This window comes from Pollicipes pollicipes, unplaced genomic scaffold (genome assembly GCF_011947565.3).
Source record: "Pollicipes pollicipes isolate AB1234 unplaced genomic scaffold, Ppol_2.1 Scaffold_7231;HRSCAF=8579_pilon_pilon_pilon, whole genome shotgun sequence".
NCBI classification, from domain to species: domain Eukaryota; kingdom Metazoa; phylum Arthropoda; class Thecostraca; order Pollicipedomorpha; family Pollicipedidae; genus Pollicipes; species Pollicipes pollicipes.
In genome coordinates, this window is record NW_023597034.1 from 44,977,223 (window position 1) to 44,999,432 (window position 22,210).

A 22,210-nucleotide genomic window follows, 5' to 3' on the forward strand; every position below is an offset into this window, starting at 1 on the left:
AGAACCCTTGCGATGTAAATTGCCTCTATCTCCGTGGGAGAGTGGAACCAATTAGGGCTGCTGATGTTCTGAAGAGTGACAAGAGCCGAGAGACGATACGCAGCCCACTCGGGTGTCAGGGTCAGGTGAGAGTCTTACCATGTCTGGCTGGGCTTAGAGCTGTCACAGTCTTGCCTCACCAAACGGCCCAATGGGCCGTTCTCCCGTCCTCTTTAACTGAAGCCCTCTGCGTTCCCAGAGGTTTGCTCGGCTTGTCCCGCAACCTTTTCCCAGCAGATTCGCTCCACCCCAGCTACGCCAGTTAGTAACTCAAATGACAACGGCTACAACTAGCCCAGTGGCGGCCGCCGTCCGGCCCAGATCGCTGTGCCTCAGATAAGATGTCCTGCCCTGCAGCTGGCCGCCCGGTGTGTGCGCAGCTTCAGCACGGGCTCGGTGTCCGGTCCAGCCCAGTGTCCGGTCCAGTGTGTCTGTCTCGGTGTCGCGGGCCCGGCGACAGCATGGCCGGCGTGCTGGGATCACTGATGCGCCATACGCGCAGTAGACTCGACCTCAAGCTGGAGCAGCGGCTGAAGAGGCAGGGCAACCGGTCGGCTAGCCCGGATGAGCCCGGCTGGGCCGTACCGCCGCCGGCCGACGGCGACGCTGGCGCCGCTCAGCGGAGACCCGTACGTTCACCGCTCGCGGAGCAGCACACAGATTCGTCCTGCATGACCTGCACCCTGCTAACGATGGGTGGGAAGCGGTGGGAAGTGAACACGGTACCAATTTGTTCCTTCTTGTTAAACTGATAACACTGGGCCCTCTGAGGCATCCGGCGATTTATGTAGACCTGCGCGGAGGCTTTCTCCGCCCCCCCCCCCCCTCGCACCCTCCTCCCCTTGTTATTCAGAACCTAACCAACGGATCAGCTCGGAAGATGTCTCAAACAAATGTTAGTGGTATAAACCATTAATTACGCCAAAAAAACGCAGTCGGTGCCAGAAAATAAAAAACAATCGGAGATAAACTAGCGTGGAAGCAGGACGCCATCCATCCCAGTGTAATGTAAAACATGCGCGACAGGTTTTAATGTAAATGACCGAAATACGATCAACTTGCCTTGAAACATTTCTACGATTCAGAGTTAGTCGGGTAAAATAAGCGAAGTACATGGGATTTTCGAGCGGCATATTTGTTTGTCACATGACGTGATCTTTAAAACCTCTGATGATTAATTCCTAAACCGTTAAGAAAGCGTAAGTGCACAAAACAAGTGTAATGCTGGGATTCCTCATGTGCCTAAGATTGTGCCGACCTCATCCAACAAGCATATCACAGTGTCACCGCCTCTTTTCTGCATTATCCTATACACGGGCGATGTTTGGTGACACACATGACTCATATGGCGATGGCAGAGGGGGAACTTTGGGGAAGATCTGCGGGCAATCAGAACTCCTGTCTGCTTGTGCGTCTGGGTTTGTTTGCTCTTTTTCACATGATAAAAAGACAAAAATAACCCAGCATACATATATATATATATATATATATATATATATATATGTATATATATATATGTATATATATATGCATATATACATATATGCCTATAAATATGTATGTATATATATGTATATATATATATATATATATATATATGTGTGTGTGTGTGTGTGTGGGGTGGTGTGGTAGCAGTTACGTCAGGATGTGTTTATGAGGCGGCTAGCCGACATCAGAGGTGTCGGCTGGCCGCCTCCGTGTGTGTGTGTGTGTGTGTGTGTGTAGGGTGGTGTGGTAGCAGTTACGTCAGGATGTGTTTATGAGGCGGCTAGCCGACATCAGAGGTGTCGGCTAGCCGCCTCCGTGTGTGTGTGTGTGTGTGTGTGTGTGTGTGTGTGTAGGGTGGTGTGGTAGCAGTTACGTCAGGATGTGTTTATGAAGCGGCTAGCCGACATCAGAGGTGTCCGATGAGACGCCAGTTGGTCAGGAGCCGGAGGTTCGCATCGACAATTTTCCGTGATAAGGAGAGGAGGGGGGGGGGGGGGGCAAATGACGCCCACGGCCCCCTTGGTTTCGTCACCGTGGTGTAACATGGGAATTCAAAATATGAATAACTTGATACCACCTTACTTAAACTGCATTGTTGAGATGTTTGGTGTGTTTTAAGGTAAGATATGTTGTGATATGTTATGCTGTTTAGCTGTGTAACATATTCGTATATCATTATTTTGGTTTGACCAACTAACGTAAAAAGTAACAATAGATGGCAAATGAACAAAATACTTACAAATAGCATTATGTTGGCAATCCAAACTTGTGTAGTATCCACACTAAGCGCAATGTACTACGCACAGCACCGAGAAGCTGATACCTGACCTTGATACGTGACCTTCAGTTCTGCAGAAGATCAGGGGCCAGCTCCTGTGATGAGGCAGCTGTTTGGCTTGCCGCTCGCGGGGTCCGACTGAATACGGCGCTTGAATGGCTCATTCTCTCGTTTGCTATGATTGAGAACTGTTAAGATCGCGAGCACCACATTAGGAACTTCTGCTCGGCAACGTGAGTTACGTTCCTCTCCGATGCTAAAATGCTATTCGTGTTTTGCTGTGGGCCTATACGACTTTTCTAAAAGAGTTGATTCTGCAAGAAGTCTCTGTAAGCTTTTGGCGTCCTTCCGTCGAGACCAGTGTACATTTCTGTAGAATTGGCTTCAGGCGTAGGGCAGTGAAAGGTTGAGCTGATATATTTTGATAGATAAAAATCCAATTTTATCCAACTAGTGGCAATATTGCCTAAAAGCATTCTTGTAATTGGTCTCATTTCTCAGGGTATCTACATAGTTTTGACTCGTGATAGTCTATCGCTTGTGTTAAATTATTTAGAGGCTTTATTTTTAGGTCTTGGTTAGAACAAGTCGACTTTTCATAGAGCGGATTAGTCCTCATTAAAGAGGCATCCCCCCCCCCATTGTATTAGTGAGGCTTACCCCTTAGTTTAGCCCCACCGCAGCAAACTTCCGTTTCGGACTCCCGTTGTCTTATCACGCATAGAAAAGGTCCACAGAAAACAGGCTTCGTAAGGTAGCATCATCACGTACCGTCGCGCCGTTACGAGTCCGAAATGAGCTGTCCCTCTGCCTCTCCTACACACATGGGTCGAGTCGAGCAGCATCAGTTGGTCGCCAGCCAGCGATCACCAGCGTTCAGTTGCTCTGCTTGCCGACAGTTCACTGGTCTTTACTCGTCTCACCGCAGCCCGTAGATCCGTTCACACGATAGCAGGGCCCATCTGACGCGGGCCCACCTCTCACACGTGCCGGCCGATCTCGCCGTCCCTGAGCGCTCCCGCACGCACCGGCCGATCCCCGCGCGACCGACCGTGTCGGGCCGTCCCGACCAGCCCCGCTCCCGGCGAAATCCCGCCAAACGGCGCGCCGTAATCGGCCACGCAGGCGTCTGGTGCGACAGCTGCGCGCTCCGGCCGCTTGTAAACGCACTTATGGGGACCGCTACAATAGCAGAGGATGAGTGTTCCTGGTCCGCGGTATTGCAGGCTTCACAGCTACTGTATTCTTCCATGCTGATATGTATTGTGTGAACGTGTATATGTATATATATATATATATATGTATGTATATATATATATGTGTGTGTGTGTGTGTGTATATATATATATATATATATATATATATATATATATATATGGAGCGTGAAATGTCAAGTTTGGAAGTGCAGGTGAAAACACAAAAAGTCCAACCCGCGCTACCCGTCAAGTATGTTGAAAATTTTCCGGTATTTAGATTTGTGTCTCACACAACCAGTGTGGTCTGCGAGCTAGCGATTCATGCCTTCTCTTCCCGCGCCCAGCAGCTCTACATGTCATTTGCACGACATTAGCAAGTGTGGGACATTACGTGATTTTGAAAATTGTGTGTGTGTGGGCCGTCGCGGAGTCGCTTTGCTAAGCTGATAAACACTGACTATAAAAATGAAATGGCCAAATGTATATTCAATCATTTCCTTGTGAGTTGCTCCATTGTTCGAGTTATATCCTTCATTGTTTTGGTGAATCATAGGCCATATCTGCTTTAGTGATTTTGATGCAGTTATATATATATATATATATATATATATATATATGTCATATGGCTCTGAAAACTGCAACGGCTCACAGCACCCCTGCAGACGAGCCTGACGCCGGGCTTGCTATCCTGCAAGCTTCATCAGGTGATTCATTCATCATTCCCGTTAAAGCAAGACGTGTAATGTCTCACAGGAACCCAGCACAGGACTTCCTGGCTGGGCCTCGCTTCCTCCATTTGTTCATCATGTGCTGCACCTCTGGCCCCCGTTAAACAAGGCCCGTAATGGATCGCGGCGTCCCAACAGGGAGCTAGCTCGCTGGGGCCGTGCGCCTCCATATTTTGTCGCATTGCAAACTTATGTGGCTCCTTGATGACCTCATGGCATTACACTGGTGGTGCACTCTGCTGCTGTAAACGAAACCCCGGTGGTGTACTCGCCATCACGGGGAATGCCGCAGCGGGCATTAAAAGTTTACATGAGTGCTACGATTGTTCGCTCAAAGCCTAACTTCCAGTGATGCGATCGGCTGAAATTGTCACTTCGGCTTCGGTTTTATGACTTGCCCACCTCGTTTTAGCATGTCGTTTTGCGCCATGTTCGAACTACGACCGACGCGCCGAAGCGGAACTGGTAAAATCTGTTTGGTACGACCATGTGGTGTACAATGATCCTCACGCCCAGCTCTGGTGCCTTGTGCTACCGCGTGCCAGTGAGCTGGAAAGTGGTTGTGCTTGCGACGACCGGATTGGTTCGAATGGACGAAATGACCGGCCAGTGACCCCGTCCCCCGTGTTCGGACAAACGGCGGTGACCGGTCAGTGACCCCGTCCCCCCGTGTTCGGACGAGCGGCGGTGACCGGCCAGTGACCCCGTGCCCTCGTGTTTCCAGGCTCGCTCCAAGGCGGGGTCGATTGAGCCTGTTGGCAAGGGCTCACAGTCATCCAAGGCGCTGCCCCAAAAGGGCTCGCAGAAGGGCAACGGCAAGGGCGGAAAGGGCAAGAAGGGCAAGAAGGGTCGTCACCAGCAGTATGATCTGATCGTCACCATCGACTTGGTGGAGTACGGCCTAACTGAGGAGCTGGTGGCAGGTATGGAGGCGGGGGGGGGGAGGGGGGCAAGCCTGTCAGGATGGGTGACGGGTGATCCGCTGGGTATGATATGAACCCATGAAGACGGACGACGGCGATGCCGCCAGAATTAAGCAGCTCCAGGTCCGACTTCTCAGAATATCGGGGGCTGGCTGGCCCGGCCGGATCTGGTCTCGTCAGGTGTCACGTGACCAACGGCATCAACGATAACGCTGCCGATGTGACCTAGGGTCACGCAATTCGAGCACACCACAGTGACGTAGACATTACCGAACGCTAAAAATCGCCCTCAGCATTCACCGTATCGGTTTTCTGGGAAGGGGCCCCCAGTTGTTGGCATCGCTAGTGCCAAACGGGGTTAGAGTGAGTGCCGCAAGTTGGGCTTTGTACGCGGCGCCACGGCCTTGGAAGCGCGCTAAAAATACGTCGCGCTTCCTTGGCTGTCGCCGGGCACCAAGTTTCTCCCAAAACTTTTCTCTGTCTGAGTGACAGTTGTACGCTCCGTGTTTTCCGTCCGTCGCTAAAGAAGCCCATGTGCCCCGCAGAAGACCGAACCCCGCGCGGCATCACGTCAAGAGCCCAGAATGATTGGATCAATCGCTCGTGCGCGGCGCGCTCGGCCCAGTGGAGGACCATTCGAGCCCCGCTGAAGGACCCCCGTGGCAGGGCCAGACGAGTTCATCGCGGACCGGTAGAAAGTCGCAGCTGTGATTGGTAAGAGGCCTGTGAGCGGTCACTTTAGGACCAGGAGGCCTCCTCAGGTCAATCAATGGAGGGAGCAGGCTCAGCGTGGAAAGCGCGCCAGCGGTATTCCGCTGCAACGGAGTAACTTCGCTCACCTCGAGCCCCCGCGTGTGTTGGCCTGTCCTCATCTCGCCCAGCTGTCGGCGCCGTCCTCGGAGGAGCTGACGGCCAGGTGCGTCGCTCGCTGCCACGCGACGGAGGCGGGGGCTGTGCGGCACTAATTGGGCTGCCGCCAGCGGTGCGTCACTCGCTGTCAGCGCCGCGGCCACTGCGGCCACTCCGCCCCTCCCCCCCCCCCCCCCCCCCCCTCCGCCTGACTCAGCCGCCTGCCACCGATCGCCGGGAGGCAGCGGTTGAGGGTGGCGTCACGAGGACGCATCACGATAAGACGCGCCGCCAGAGGACCAACTCAAGTTCCCAACAGCTGAGAGTGCGCCGATCTGGCGGTCCGAGCCGTCCTGCTGCGGCCCGGCGTCTGGATGCGGGCAGGACTGGCTCCTGACCGGCGCACCTGACTACCACCTGGCCCCGGGGCCCCGGGAGAGAGAGATGGCCCCCGAGAGGTATCCTGGCTACCACCTGGCCCCGGGGCCCCGGGAGAGAGAGATGGCACCCGAGAGGTATCCTGGCTACCACCTGGTCCCGGGGCCCGGGAGAGAGAGATGGTCCCCGAGAGGTATCCTGGCTACCACCTGGCCCCGGGGCCCCGGGAGAGAGAAATGGCCCCCGAGTGGTATCCTGGCTACCACCTGGCCCCGGGGCCCCGGAACAGAGAGACGGCCCCCAAGGGGCATCGTTACGGCCCAGCCGGCTGACCCAGCCGGCCTTAGCCGCAAGTTTGTGAATGACCGGGCTGCGATCGGGGCCTCGACGGCCCTCTCGCTGGTAGTTAGGCTCGCCACCGCTGGCGCTCACTGCTGGCCGGATCATGAACGTCACGTGATGGGATCAGCGGCTGACCCAAGCTGACTGGGTCAAGCAGGACACATCGCTGTCTGGATCAGCGGGCTGACCCAGGCTGACTGGGCCAAGCAGGACGCACTGCTGTCTGGCACCAGTCCAGTCCTGACCCGGACCGTCTGAAGCCGTTGTGTGGTCCCAGTTCTGGCCCAGACTACCTTGAGCCGTGTTGTTACGTCGCGGACGACAAGAAGACCGCAGCCACGTTGCCGGGTCCGCTCTGCCGACTGTTTCAGATGGCCCGTGAATGGCTGCGAACAGCCAGCTCTGAGAACTGAATGCAATTACACGCGTCAGCGCCGGCCGGGCGCCCTCAGATCCTCCTCAGGTTTTTGCTATGACAGATGGACTAAGCAGGCACGATATTACCCTGTCGCCCGGCGACTTGGTTTCCCTTGACACCGGTCACTCACAGATCACAGCAATCACCGGCCTCTGAGCCGGCACAGCTCTGGATTATGTAAGTAATGTTGATAACCACTAGACACGGGGGACAACGGCTCACTAATGTAAACAGATTTGAAAGATCATGGACCCGAATTGTGATTGCCCTTTGTGGTTATTTTGGCTAGGCGGTCCACAAACTAGTTTGATCTCGTTTGGGACAAGTCATCGCAGGTGAACGGTGTTGCTTTCGTTATTTATTTTCCCAGTGCCGGAGTTTTGTGCAGGTGCAGACTTCCCGAAAGCCCCTTTGCAATTCTACCGCCATGAATTCCTATTCGTTTGGGACCCTGTTTAACTGGAATCTTTTTGTAAACGAGGGTGCTTACTATGGAAAAGATATGCTACACCCCAGTACGCAGTCTGTTTATATTCTAGTACCGCCCACCGTCGTAAACCGCGGACGCGGCGACTAGAAGTGGTTTTGCGTTCTAGCTCGACATGTAATTGCATCGTTCATAATGCTTTAACTTCAAAGTGATAATAAATCCAGACCAAACTGCCTCGTCTGCGCTGTGAGGCCCTCATCTCAGAGGGTTTAAAAATGTGTACGTTGTTCGCATTCCATTCGTTTTCTGACGGTCTTATTGACGTAAGTAACGCTGAAAGCGGTAATGCATCGTCGTCGCCCGCGCCCTCTCGTGCCGCTTGGTGGCGTCCGCCAATTTCACCCGTGCGCCGACCGCATTGTCGCCGTGGCTCAGCGTTAGCCGTGGTGGCACCGTCCCAATGGCAGACGAACGCAGGCCGGTCGTCGCGTCTCGTCGACGACGATTCATCGGCGTCGACGGCCCCCCTGCTGCCGGCCGGGCGCCGCCGTTCCGGGTATTTCGGGCGCCGGCCGATGAAGGACATCCGTCGTTCACGGCTGGTCGGTTGGCGGTCCCTCCCCCCTCCCCTCTGGCGCCGGGGACACGCGGCCGACCGCCGCCGCTCTGCCGTCGTTGCAGAGTTCAAGGAGGCGTTCATGCTGTTCGACAAGGACGAGGATGGGGTGATCAACATGAACGAGCTGGGCGTCATGATGAAGACGCTGGGCCAGCGGCCGACAGGTGAGCCGAGGACCGCCGGTCTCGGGCCAGCGCTGGTCAGGGGTTTGCTGGTCAGGGGTCCGCCAGTGGTCAGCAGCGTGCTGAGGCCACTGCTGGGCAAATGACTCCGACTAAGAATGCCGACAACTGAGGAAGCTCACGTAAAACTGGTGCTCCGTGTTGCGGGGATATTGTCGAAACTCAAAATGAGTCATTCATAGAGCCCTTTACATAAACCTGTACGACATTTAAACAAGCGATGGAGTCCACTTGCAAAGAACACGATCACGGTGAAAGTGAACCGATATACAGGCCGGTGCAGCGCGCGGTAGTGGGGCGATCAGCCGTAAACGGGCACACAGGCCGCATTTGCCTTGGATCAAATGTCTCGTTAGGACCGCAGTTGATTGGCAGGGATAGGGAATCGATGCTGTAACCACGTGACCACGATCATCTTGTTAATGAAGCTCTGCAAAATTGACTTTGTGTCGTTGCCGACGACTTGATTGCGTTTGCATTAGCAGCAGGACTGCGTTTATACCATGGGCGAGGCTTAGCAGAATGTGTGCTATACGAACAGGGATTTGATGCGCCAGAAGATAGTGCCGCTGTCCTCTAATGGGAGAAGTCTCTGTCGTGGGTTCTGCAGCAGTGCTGCAGAGTGAAGCTTCTGCAGAGGGTTCTCCAGCGGTGCTGCAGTGTGAAGCCTCTGCCATGGGTTTTGCAGCAGTGCTGCAATGGGCGCTGCACGGGGCAGCCGACCGTCACTGATGCCCTGGAGCTCCTTTCCTGGCTGGCTGAGGTCACGTGTTGGTCTTGAACTCTTATTGACGTTACAAATTGGTCTGGAGCAATCACGCCGTGAACCCGCGCATGCTGGACGTTACGCCGTGGACCGGCGTATGCTGGACGTCACGCTGTGACCGGCGCACGCTGGTCGTCACGCTGTGACCGGCGCACGCTGGTCGTCACGCTGTGACCGGCGCACGCTGGACGTCACGCTGTGACCGGCGCACGCTGGACGTCACGCTGTGACCGGCGCACGCTGGACGTCACGCTGTGACCGGCCTACGCTGGACGTCACGCTGTGACCGGCCTACGCTGGACGTCACGCTGTGACCGGCCTACGCTGGACGTCACGCTGTGACCGGCCTACGCTGGACGTCACGCTGTGACCGGCGCACGCTGGACGTCACGCTGTGACCGGCCTACGCTGGACGTCACGCTGTGACCGGCCTACGCTGGACGTCACGCTGTGACCGGCGCACGCTGGACGTCACGCTGTGACCGGCGCACGCTGGACGTCACGCTGTGACCGGCCTACGCTGGACGTCACGCTGTGACCGGCCTACGCTGGACGTCACGCTGTGACCGGCCTACGCTGGACGTCACGCTGTGACCGGCCTACGCTGGACGTCACGCTGTGACCGGCGCTACGCTGGACGTCACGCTGTGACCGGCGCACGCTGGACGTCACGCTGTGACCGGCGCACGCTGGACGTCACGCTGTGACCGGCCTACGCTGGACGTCACGCTGTGACCGGCCTACGCTGGACGTCACGCTGTGACCGGCCTACGCTGGACGTCACGCTGTGACCGGCCTACGCTGGACGTCACGCTGTGACCGGCGCGCTCTGGACGTCACGCTGTGACCGGCGCGCTCTGGACGTCACGCTGTGACCGGTGTATGCTGGACGCCAGGTTGTGACCGGCGTATGCTGGACATCACGCTGTGACCGGCGTATGCTGGACATCACGCTGTGACCGGCGTATGCTGGACATCACGCTGTGACCGGCGTATGCTGGACATCACGCTGTGACCGGCGTATGCTGGACATCAGTTCGGACGTATACCGTCAGTGTGACCAACGTCGCAGCGGACAAGTTCACAAGAGTACATCTGCGTGAGAGGAATTCTTCGCGTTCTCGGTCTACTCTAATTGATGTATGGGCGCTCTGTAAGTGGTGGATGGATAGTACTTTGTCAAAAATATTTGATTATTGCTCCACTTCGATCACTTGTCAGAATCGCTGTGCGAAGTGAGTTGGAATCACTAACATTGATCCCGTTGTGGGTTTCTGAGGCACCCATGAGACTATATGGGCACTGGGCAGCTGACCCCAGTTCAGCTATTCATAGACCTGGACATAAACCAGACCTCGAGCTCAGGCCGTACTTTAGCTCTCATTTATGGGCGTAAAGCGGTGCTAGTTCAAACACTGATGTTTCCTGATTGGACCCTGTTCTCTGGAACGGCGCTTTATTTAGAGACGCTATGAGAGCACAAGGCAGAGTTACAAGCACTCAACAGAGATAAAAGGCGGTATTTTTTCTGAAATATTCATGCTTATCGGACGGTGATGCAGATATTTGTCGATATTTGCACGAGCAAGTAGGTTCACTACCAAAAGTGGCGTCTGGTGGAGGGAGGGAGACATACCTTGAGCTGAGAGCAGAGCGTCCTAAACCAAAACCGATCTTTGTTAAGATGGCAGCAGTTAAATGTTATTTGCGTCAGAATGGCCCACTTCCGTCGTCTAGACGGCTCCCCTAATCTGCAAAGCAGCGCTTCAACAGTCGTCTCTCCGCACCAGGCTTGTGGCCAGCTGGTGCAGTGTGGAGTGTGCAGCTGGTGCAGTGTGCAGCTGGTGCTGGTGCCTTTGTTTCGCGGTCTGACGTGTCGTCAGGTCGGCCTCGAGCTGAGCTGAGGAGCTGAGCTGAGCAGCTGAGCTAAACTGAGCTGAGGACCGTCTCATGACGTCCCTCTCCGCCGTTAGCAGCCACCGCCGTGCGTCCCTCTCCGCCGTTAGCAGCCGCCGCCTTGTGTCCCTTCCCGCCGTTGGCAGCCGCCGCTGTGTCCGTTTCTACCGCTAGCAGCCGTCACTGTGCGTCCCTCTCCACCGTTAGCAGCCGCCGCCGTGCGTCCCTCCCCGCCGTTAGCAGCCGCCGCCTTGTGTCCGTTCCCGCCGTTAGCAGCCGCCACTGTGTCCGTTCCCGCCGTTAGCAGCCACCACCGTGTGTCCCTCCCCGCCGTTAGCAGCCGCCGCCGTGCGTCATTTTGGCCAGGTCGTTTGTCGACGGCGCCGCCTGATCAGCCGGCTAATGGCGTCATCAATACGTCTCGGTGAGCCTCGGCCTTGATTTGGGCCCGCCATGGGCCGGCGTCGGCGTTAGAGGGTCGTAACTTAGCTCGTCTGTACCGACTCGCCCGACAGCTGACCGCTGGTCCGCGCTGGCCGCCGGCCATGACGGCCTCCAGCTCAGGACAGCCGACGGCTGACCTCTGGTCCGCGCTGGCCGCCGGCCGTGACGGCCTGTAACTGACCGCTGGTCCGCGCTGGCCGCTGGCCGAGACGGCCTCCAGCTCAGGACAGCCGACAGCTAACTGCTGGTCCGCTCTGGCCGCCGGCCGTGGCGGCCTCCAGCTCAGGACAGCCAACAGCTGACCGCTGGTTCGCGCTGGCCGCCGGCTGTGACGGCCTCCAGTTGACCGCTGGTCCGCTCTGGCCGCCGGCCGTGACGGCCTCCTGCTCAGGACAGCCGTTGGGCGCCGCTGGGAGAGGCCGCGATAGCTGCGAAGCTGCACACTCGGCGCAATCGGGCCCTCTCCCACTGGTCTGACTGCCCTCCAACATCTACCTGTGCTAGGTGTCCGGGCTTCGTGATGGTGTTATCATGTATAGTCTGCCTCGACTGCCTGTGCTGCTGCTCGATGCACAATACGTGGCGCGTTGCGATGGCAGTGCGACAAAAGTGGATTCTCTGGGAAGCCTCAGGAGCGCTGGACATTTTTGCTGCGACGCCACTGCGGCTGTTTAATTTTTGATGAGCGTGAAATCCGGTCCGAGTGAACCTGATGTTTTGGCCTGTAGTATTGGTAAATCTGTGCATTGATCGGCTGGTCTGGTCCAGTTGAACTTCGACCTCTCCGTCTGTTGTATTGGCGTCTCATGTTATCGCCACTTGCCAACATTAAAAAAATAGTAATATTGAACACGATTGTGGAAATATCTCAATGGTCACGTGTCCTAGAACAGAGCCAAATAAACCAATACATCGGAGTTCACGGCGCTCGTGCAGCATGCTTTGTACGTACGCGTGCGTATGAGCACGTTGTACTCGTGTAGCATGTGTTGTGCGTGTAGCAGGTTTTGACTCATCAATCATCGTTGATTTTACGTGAGCCTTTCTCGTGTGAAACCAAGCTTACCTGCTGATGATGCAGAAGGCTCAACTCGGGTGTTCCCTTTCACAGAAACTGAACTAGAAAAAATGGTATCAACGGTGGATCAAGAGGGTACGGGGCAAATAGAGTTCAACGAATTCTTACAGATGATGGCTAAGAAGATGGCAGGCATGGAGAGTGAAGAGGAACTGAAAGAAGCCTTCAAGTGAGCTAAATGGTGTTTGCATAATGACGGATGCATCCAATTCACCTCTACGCCCTTTGCTTTCTATCGGGTCACCTACTACCTCTTCATCATGTTAACATCAAGTGTTAGCATGTATCGTTTCTCACAGATGTGCGATTCGAGTCCCATCAAAACGTCGTCTGTCTGCCGGGAGCTGTATAAATCACGGCTTGTGACGTAGCGGAGACAAAGAGCCAATGACCGTCGCCGTCAACATTCGTCCGCTTCAGCAGGGTGTCGTGAAGCGGCGACCACAGCCGATACGACACGGGGGACCTTCTCCCTGGCCAGGGGGCGGGGGGCACCTGTCGCTGGTTCACACTCCCCCCCCCCCCCCCCCCCCCCACTGATCGCGACCACGACGTTGGGATGTCGGCGTCCAGGTTATTCCAGGTCATGGGTACCGGTAGTCTAGTGTGCAGGTCGATGAATTCAACCGATGCGTGAAAACAAAGTGAGACACAGGCGTGAAGCCTGTCGTGGCACGCCGGGCCCTGTAGCAAAGCGAACACTGTGGCACACCGAACTATGTGGCACACCGGACTCTGTGGCACAGGGGACTCTGTGGCACACCGGTTATTGTTGCACGTCGGACTCTGGCACACCGGATTCTGTGGCACAGCGGACCCTGTGGTACACCGGACTCTATGGCACACTGGACTCTGTGGCACACCAGACTCTGGTACACCGGACCCAGTGGCACACCAGACCCTGTGGTACATCGGACCTAGCGGTGGTGGTTGTGACTTTTGGTTGGGCTCCCGCTCCACTGTACTAAAATGTTGCCTTCTGCATACATATATATATATATATATATATATATATAGTTATAAAGGAAAAACCTGAATTCAAAGGACGTGATGGTCATGGTTCACACAACGGACACAACACTCATCTGCACGTAAACAGGTCAGGTTGAAAAAAACGAAATCACACAGCCAAAGGTCGTTTAGGCTCCGGATAAAAAGTGCCTAGTAATTTACGGAAGATGTGCTAGACACATGATATTCAATTTTCCGCTTCTTTTGGTGACTATGAAGTGATCTTAATATATGAGATGGAGGCAATTGCTGTATTTTTCTATTTCGCTGTAATAATTTTCAATGTCAGAGCTAGTGTCACGCATAGATCAATGATATTGAATGGTGCATAAAAGATATTTCATCGCGTGATTATGCATTTTTCAAGCTCATCTCTTTGGGTGCAGATAAGTGTTGTGCTCGTGGTACTGGATGTGCGAACCATGATCATGAACTTACTTATCGCGCGCCATTTATGCGATATGGCCTAGCGATGTTTGCTAAATGTAGCCTTGTTTCCTCACTGTTTTGCTCTGCTGAGAATTCCCAAGTGTAGCGAAACGTTAACAGGTTGATACAGGTATGACAGGGACTGATGTTTTGGCCATTACTTGTTTGTTATTCTTACTCTTTGAGGATCTTTGACACATATATATATATATATATATATATCACGCGTTTTCAGGTAATGGGAATGCAGCTGCATCTCCAATTGACAGCAACAATGCACTCATACTGGTTCCTAGAAGTTTTCGCCGGTGGCACTGTCCAACATTGTGTGTGTTATCGATCAGTTTTCCAGCAAGTCCTTCCTCGGCAGGCGGAACTACTTGTCAGCTGGGTGACCCAGCCCTGCCTGACCATAGCACTACTACAAATTCGTACTGTCGTACCCGTTTATCGCAGATCTTGGACACATTCAGCGGCATATTTCTAGAAACTTCACCATGGATCAAGAGTTGAAATCAGGGTACAAAAGGCTGCCGAGAGCTCTTTCTTCACAGCACAAGCACTCAAGGTCCAATGCGAAATTTCGGAAAGTTTGGGAGCCGTTCCTGTCATCTGAGGAGAAGTCCCATACAGATTGTAGCACTCTTTGACAAATTCATAGTCGCATTTATATAGCCCTCATGCATAGACGTATTCCAAGTGTAAACGTTGACCGCTGAATGAATTGCTTTTATTGAAATAAGTATAAAACAAATAATGAAATGATGCCTTTCAAGCTTTTTTCAAAAACTGAAATGCTGCCCGTCGATCTCCAATTTAAGTCGCTAGCTGTTTTAGAGTTTGTCAAAGGTGACTAGTTCAATCGGCATCAAAACATGCCAAGAATTTCCTTGAAGACGGTGTATCAAAAAACATGCCTATGACGACTGCGGACAATAATATATATATATATATATATATATATATATATATATATATATATATATATATATATATATATATATATATATGTGTGTGTGTGTGTGTGTGTGTGTGTGTGTGTGTGTGTGTGTGTGTGCATATGTATATATCGATGAATCCAGCGAAACCTGTTCCAACGCTTGCAAGCTGATTTTACGTTTCCTCTAGAACGTAACCAAATATATTATTTGTGTTTACCCATACGTTTCACAGACACCTAACCCAGTAAGAAAACTGATATGGCTAGTTGAAGAATTTTAGAAAATGTTACCACATCATCACCTGGAACACCCCTTCCAGCATACCGGCACGCAACAGAGCAGTATGTGGAACGCTACTCTCCCATATGTCACACGAAAGATCAACGAGTGGAAAGCCTTTGTTATCATGCAACGATAAGAGATTAACGCGTAAAACACATTTTCTATCATACGACGCCCATCACAGTTCAACACAGTCCACGCTGCGGTGTGGAGTGTGTTTTACAGAACTGAACTGAACTTAACTTAACTGAACCGGTGCACCGGTTCAATCGGCAGAGTGAAGCCGAGAGTTACCCCGTGCTCTGAATGATTCCATTGTTCCCCAGAACAGCTGAGAATCTGGAACCCTTTCATTCAGTGAGTCGGATTTTTGGTATATCTTACGAGCTCGCTGGACGTCAGCTCGCAGCGCTGTCGTGGTGGAGAGCTCCTTGCGTCATGGACCGGCGGCGCCGGCCCAAGGCGGCTGAATCGCGCCGGGATGACGTCACTTCCTGGACGTCATTAGTAGCCGCGGGCGTGCTGCCGGAGGCGACGCCACGTTGTCCGCGGAGTGGACACGCGAGCAGCCGTGTCCAGGCCCGGGGGGCAACAGGTGTCCGGAGCGAGATCGATTGTCGAACCGGGCCATCGTGAATCCTTCTGCTGGGTCGATGCGGACTCGGTGTGTGCTCGCCGCCGTTCTCAGATGCTCACAAATGTTGCGAGTCGGAAACAGGTGGACGAGATTCCTGGAACTGCTCCCGTTGGCTTTCCGTCCGTAGTTTCGTGGTTGTCGCAACGCGTGCTGGGGGTGGGCATTTCGTCTTGGGGATGTAAACTTGGATGACGCTGATTTGGTTTAGTGGCCAAATCATCTCCGGGGTTTCTGCAGCAGTAGCAGCTACAAAGTCGCTTCCGGTTCTCCCGCCGGGCTGAAAGTTTGATGGCGGAAACTGGTCATGGCTGGTCATATCCAGACCCACGAGCAGACGAATGTGTATACAGTGGCCAGCCGTAGGGCTCATCACTCATTTGCTGCATTATTCATGTGTATGTGGTGGGAAATATGGAAATGAAATTGGTGAAATTCGTGTACGGACAAATCCTTTGTCTTCGGCGATGCATCGTTGCTTGATGACCATTTTAAAAGAAGGCTGGTTTTTGGCCAGTCGGCTAGCTGGTTAGCCACTGATCGATCGTCTAGCCGCGGGGAGCCGCCCACCGATCCGTCTAGTTGACCACGGGAGTTAAAAACTACCGAAAAATATATTTGCACAGGTTCGAGCCGTGGATTTGGGACGTCTATAGATTCACCCCGTCATTCATTCGGCCATGACTTGCAGATTCAGGTTGGCGCTAGATTTAGTAAGTACGCTGGGGCTATTTCTTACCACACGTAATTTATTATGCGTGCTTGAAACACGCCACATGATTATATGTCCTATCAGAACACCACCAGACGTCTAGGACTAGTGTAAACATTATTACAAGAATGAGAACAGCGCAATATTGTATTGTAGGAACAAATTCAGAATTGCTACGATATCTCATTGCTGTTTCCTTAGATTTACTACTTTTAGAGTGAAGTGAGATGCTACCCGGGCAACGCTCAGGTCACCACACTGCCCGGCAAAATCTTGGGAAATTGACTCTCCTCCGAGGATCCCGGGGTAGGTAAACATAACTTGATTTCAGGCCATTATGTGTTAAGCAAATACGTTTTTCACTGAAACCCAAGAGTGAAACCAAATCTGAGACTATACATTCATTATGAGCTTATTAGCTAATAACTTTGAACCCACAGCTATCCGACTAGCCGCCGGTCCGCATTGATCTAGCCGCCGGTCCGGATTGGTCTAGCCGTCGGTCCGGACTGGGCTAGCCGCCTGTCCGGACTGGGCTAGCCGCCGGTCCCCATTGGTCTAGCCGCCGGTCCGCATTGGTGTAGCCGCCGGTCCGGAATGGGCTAGCCGCCGGTCCGGATTGGTCTAGCACCAAAACGACAGCGAGCTCACCACAGCTAACATAGCTATCAGTCGAGCTGCCATCCTTACACGTCCATGTGATACCCTGCAATGTCAATACCGCGAACTGCTTACGTAGAAATATATAACATGCTGCTAGGAGAGCCAAAGTGGCTTGGTTACTACGCTTGTGCAGCTTTGAGGGTCTCTCCAAATCGACCAATGGGTGAGTTCAAAAGTTTTCCTTCGATGGCTTGTAAGGTCGTGTAACTCTGTGTGACTTTGTAACTCTGTGTGGTTCTGAATGCCTCTGAAGAATGGGAGCTTCACTGGCAGAGAGACTATTACTGCAGCTACTTTTCGCGTATGGGATTAAGTAGAAATCCATGCATACAAAATGGTCATTTCTCACCCCTTATTAAGCGATGCGGTTCTTTAACGATCCTACTTGACCTCAAATTGTGCTACGAGCGTGTTCTCGCGTACTTGCCTTCAGCATGCAGTACGAAAATCCCTGGAATAATCAACGCCTATTTTCCTCAGGTCTAGACACTCTCAAAGGGGTTCCCATAACGTAGTGGTGAACGCTGCCTTAACCACTGCGCGTCTGGAAAACCTGAGTTACGGGGTTCGATTCCTCGCGGTGCCTTCCACTTCCTGCCAGTGTGAGTGGCAGGCGACGCCACATAGCCTCAGCAGCTGAGGTCGTCGTAAAGCCCCAGTGACGAGACACTCTCATAGATTCTGTGCGTCCTACGCCAAAAATGTGAGTTGAAGAAATTGACGGCAAACATGGATGGCGTGTTTCCAAAATGGCAGGCATCAGATGTCTCCCCTAGCGGCTACCGCGTGACGGATCCGTTGCGCGGGTTTCATGATTAAAATGCGTGCCCACAGGAACCACAAAATATGGGACAGCGTTAACGTTTTTATTCCCTTATTCCTGCGCATGCGGGCGCAACAACACATAGCTAATGCTAACATATTACCAACGCTGCAGATGCTTAAGCCAAATCGCGAACGGATCACGACTGGAGGCACCAAGCCGCGTGTTCTCCCGAACAGGTCAGGACTGGAGGCACCGAGCCGCCTGGTCACCCGCACAGGTCAGGGCTGGAGGCACCGAGCCGCCAGGTCACCCGCACAGGTCAGGGCTGGAGGCACCAATCCTCGTGTTCCCCGCACACATGAGACACGGTCCCACCTCGCGTGCGGTGTGGTGGGACGAATGGCGTGGTGACGAGTCCAGTGCGGCTTCTGCAGTCAGTCATTCCCTCTGGTCCAGGGTGTTTGACAAGGACGAGGACGGCCTGCTGACCGTTGGTGAGCTGCGGCACATCATGACCTCCATGGGGGAGAAGATGAGCAACGACGAGGTGGACGACATGATCCGAGAAGCCGATAAGAACGGCAATGGCAAGATAAATTATGAAGGTGAGGTGTACATTGTGTGGAGGTGTTTGTTTATCTTGCTGTGGTGATGTCGTCAAGTTTAGCCCCGACGCACTTTTGAGAGCAGCTTGGCCCAACACCCTGCGGTCAGTAAATATAGGTGAAGTTGTGCCCGTTATGTTTATTTGGACTTAAACATAGACGTAGAACCAGAACCAACTCTTGTTTGAAACCGATAATTGGAATGAAGAATAAAGCGAACCGTAAAAGCCTCAAGTGAAACGACTTATAATTAGGTTGCATTGAAAAATTGGTCACCTCACATGGACTAGGACGCGTGCTTGTAAGAGTTCTATTTGATTCTATAAGTAACCGTTGATGTACCCATCATATGCCACATTAGACCTCGCATGTTAGGCTGGTCTAGAGCGTAATGGATTTATATACATGGGTTAGGCTTCAGAATATGTTCCTTTGATGAATTAAACTAGAGCGTATTTTAACTCGCAGAAGAGGCAAAATGGTGGTTGTTTATGACTGAAGTTTTGAAGGTTGGATTTGGCTACCTGAGGAGAGTTAATTGTAAAAAGGGCCGAGGGGCCTATGCACGTCCCTCTCCCTACTACCCTTCGGCCTCAGTGCTTTCCTTAAAGATCATCTACATTACCCCTTGCTTTGCAGGTCAACATTACCCCTGTGCCCAGATCACCCCGTGTTCCAGCTTTTCATGGCAACGCGTCGCACCAATGACCTCGTTCGCACAGATTGACTTTAAAATAGCTGTTGTCCCTCTTTTATCGGCTTTACGGCGGCACAAATTCCAATAATGTTTGACGATAACTGCCCGGTTCCGCGTAAGACAAGACGCACGCTCCGTCCGCTCCAGGGTGCGAAGAGGTGATACCGCTGGCGCCGGTAGGAACGCCACACGTGGCGTAACACTCACTCACGTCTCAATAGTTTGAAATGTGTTCCAATAATGTTATGTAATGGATGTTGTGGACTTATAAGCTGTCCAATACCCACGGATCGCGTAGGCACACTACCCGCGCAGCGATAGATACTGATATATGTATACATATATATATATATATATATATATATATATATATATATATATACAGAGAGAGCGGATGTCGTCGGTGTCGCGATAGCACCGCTTGATCTGCATGACATGATTGGCGTATCAGTGATGGGCAACGGGTTATTAGTTTTTTTCTGAGCTTTCAGTTTGTGTCACTAAGATTCGCGTGCGTTTGGGACTCTAAATTTATCGCTGCTCGAGCTTTGTATTATGTTTCCACCGGCATGGCCCTAAGGCATATTGTTTCCCGTAAATGTGCGCGAAGTGTCCCTTTGAGAAGTGCGAAATACGCTCTCCTCTCGTGTGCACAGTGACCCGACACCGACAGCGGACAGTCTCGAATGTATCTGGATCGTCACAACGGCCGGACCCATCATATGTGCTGATTTCACGGCAATCTGTGCAGACGTTTTGGCTGTGAATCTGGTTGGAGAAAAAAAATTAGACGCATGAAGGTTAAACTGCATATTCATGTAACGAGAGCTGTAAATTGTCATACCCGTTTAAAAGTCGTGCCCATCTCAATCCACTCCTGGTCAAAAACAGGTTGTGCCCCACGAATGATTTCCCATCCCAGGATGCCACCACGGGTGCATGACTATCCTCAGTCCTGTGTCTACCCCCGTCCCAGTCTAGTGGCCAGTCCAGAGCTCGCCAGTCCCCAAGACTGACTTCAACTCCCCGCAATCCGGCAGCTGACCACACCTCTCCCCTCAGTCCAGTGACTGACCCCAGCTCTTCCTTGATCGGCACCTGACCACACCTCCCCTCTCAGTTCAGTGACTGACCCCAGCTCTCCCGTGATCGGCACCTGATCATATCTCCCTCTCATTTCAGTGACTGACCCCCCCCCCCCCCCCCCAGCTCTCCCGTGATCGGCACCTGACCATACCTCCCCTCTCAGTTCAGTGACTGACCCTCCCCACCCACCCCCACCCCCACCCCCAGCTCTCCCGTGATCGGCACCTGATCATATCTCCCTCTCATTTCAGTGACTGACCCCCCCCCCCCCCCCCCAGCTCTCCCGTGATCGGCACCTGACCATACCTCCCCTCTCAGTTCAGTGACTGACCCTCCCCACCCACCCCCACCCCCACCCCAGCTCTCCCGTGATCGGCACCTGACCACACCTTCCCTCTCCCTCAGTCCAGTGACTGACCTCAACTCCCTCGCGATCCGGCCACTGACCTCAGCTCCCCCTCCCCCAGTGCGATGTCTGACCTCACCTCGCCCGGCAGAGTTCGTGCGGGTTCTGATGAACCACGGCTCGCCGTGCAAGTAGAGATGAGCTGTGGGCGACCTCACGTGATGCTGCACGTGCCTGCGGACGCCGTCTGCTGCTGTCGACTCCGGGGGTCGTGGCTCCTGACGCGGCGGCGACCTGACCCCAGACCACGCCGACCGAGCGGCGCCCCGGCGCCGGCCAGCTCAGCCGGCCACGTGGTCGGCACCGGAGGCCGTGTTTTCGCATCGGCCGCCGTCACGTGACCTCCGGCCGGCCGGCCCGCCCTGTCGTTGTTGTGCGTTCGATGTTGGCTTCGGCCCGGCTCGTTCCCATGTGGGGCCAGACTGAGGTGCTGTCGGGGTGTCCCAAGGCCGAGACGGGCAACGGCGAGCCGGCCGACAGGCGCTGCACCGCCGACGGAGTCGAGACGGTCCCGGCATGGGCGCGGACTGAGCGTGGGCGCGTGCTTGTGGACGAGGTGTGTTTGTTATCGCCGTCTGGGCGAGCGTGTCGCCTGATGTTGAGAGCGGCGGGGGTTGGATATTGTCTCACTCTGCACCAGCGGTGGTCGGCGTCGGGTGTAAGCCTGGTCGGCGTCGGATGTAAGCCCGGCTCATCTGGTGTTAAAAGGCGGCCAGCTGGTGCCGATGGCCCTCAGCTGGCTCTTGCTGAGCGCCACCGCGGACTTCATTTCTCGTAATGCTTCTGGGGACTCGGAAGCCGGTCCCAGAGGACCGCGGCACGCAAAGGCAGCGGAAGCCGCACCGAAGCCTTGGCGAGGCTTATGTAATTAGTCGGCAGGGAACGTATTTGAAATTTCAGCGGGAATAAAGCGGGACTAATGTCTTCGTAATGACTTCTGTTGAACTTTGTCTCATGTCCCGTTGTTTGGATTTCATAATCAGTCCTGCTCGACATCCTCACCCATTGTGTTCCGGAATTAGACGGTCGTGCTGGCCTGATGTGGGAAGTGCGGCCAACTCCATCTTCGCAGGCTCCGCTGCACCCTCACCCGGCCGGTCCATTTTCGGCCTCAGTCCACCTAACTATCGCCGCACTTGTCCGCCTTAGCGAATCGTGCAAAGTTCGGCTGGTCACTGCTGGAAAGTTGGTGCCGATTGGTCGCCCCCTTCCCCCCCCCCCCCCCCCCACCACCACCACCACCGGCGCGGCCCGGCGAGGGGCCGAACAGCCGCGCTGGCTATATCTAGTCCCGCGACCCGCCCCTTTCCGCCGCTACGAGGCCAGCTGCAGGTCGCCGCCTGGCGCGGGCCCCACATTACCAGCTGACGTCAAACGACGGCTGAGGTGGCTGCTGGCGCCGCGACACCCTGGCCGGGAAATCG

The 22,210-nt window shown here is 53.9% G+C and overlaps 1 protein-coding gene across 4 annotated transcripts in view; it reads left to right on the top strand.

The window, feature by feature from the left end:
- The window catches only part of LOC119110539 (neo-calmodulin), a 249,042-nt gene extending 227,051 nt beyond the window's left edge, over window positions 1-21,991 (top strand). For all 4 annotated transcript variants that reach the window (XM_037234403.1, XM_037234401.1, XM_037234402.1 and 1 more), the window contains 5 exons: window positions 4,954-5,152; window positions 8,251-8,352; window positions 12,588-12,723; window positions 18,449-18,597; window positions 20,878-21,991. In XM_037234403.1, the coding sequence (XP_037090298.1) occupies window positions 4,954-5,152; window positions 8,251-8,352; window positions 12,588-12,723; window positions 18,449-18,597; window positions 20,878-20,921 (630 nt within the window). In that variant the 3' untranslated portion in view covers window positions 20,922-21,991. The remainder of the gene's footprint in view (window positions 1-4,953; window positions 5,153-8,250; window positions 8,353-12,587; window positions 12,724-18,448; window positions 18,598-20,877) is intronic.
- Window positions 21,992-22,210: the final 219 nt, after the last annotated feature.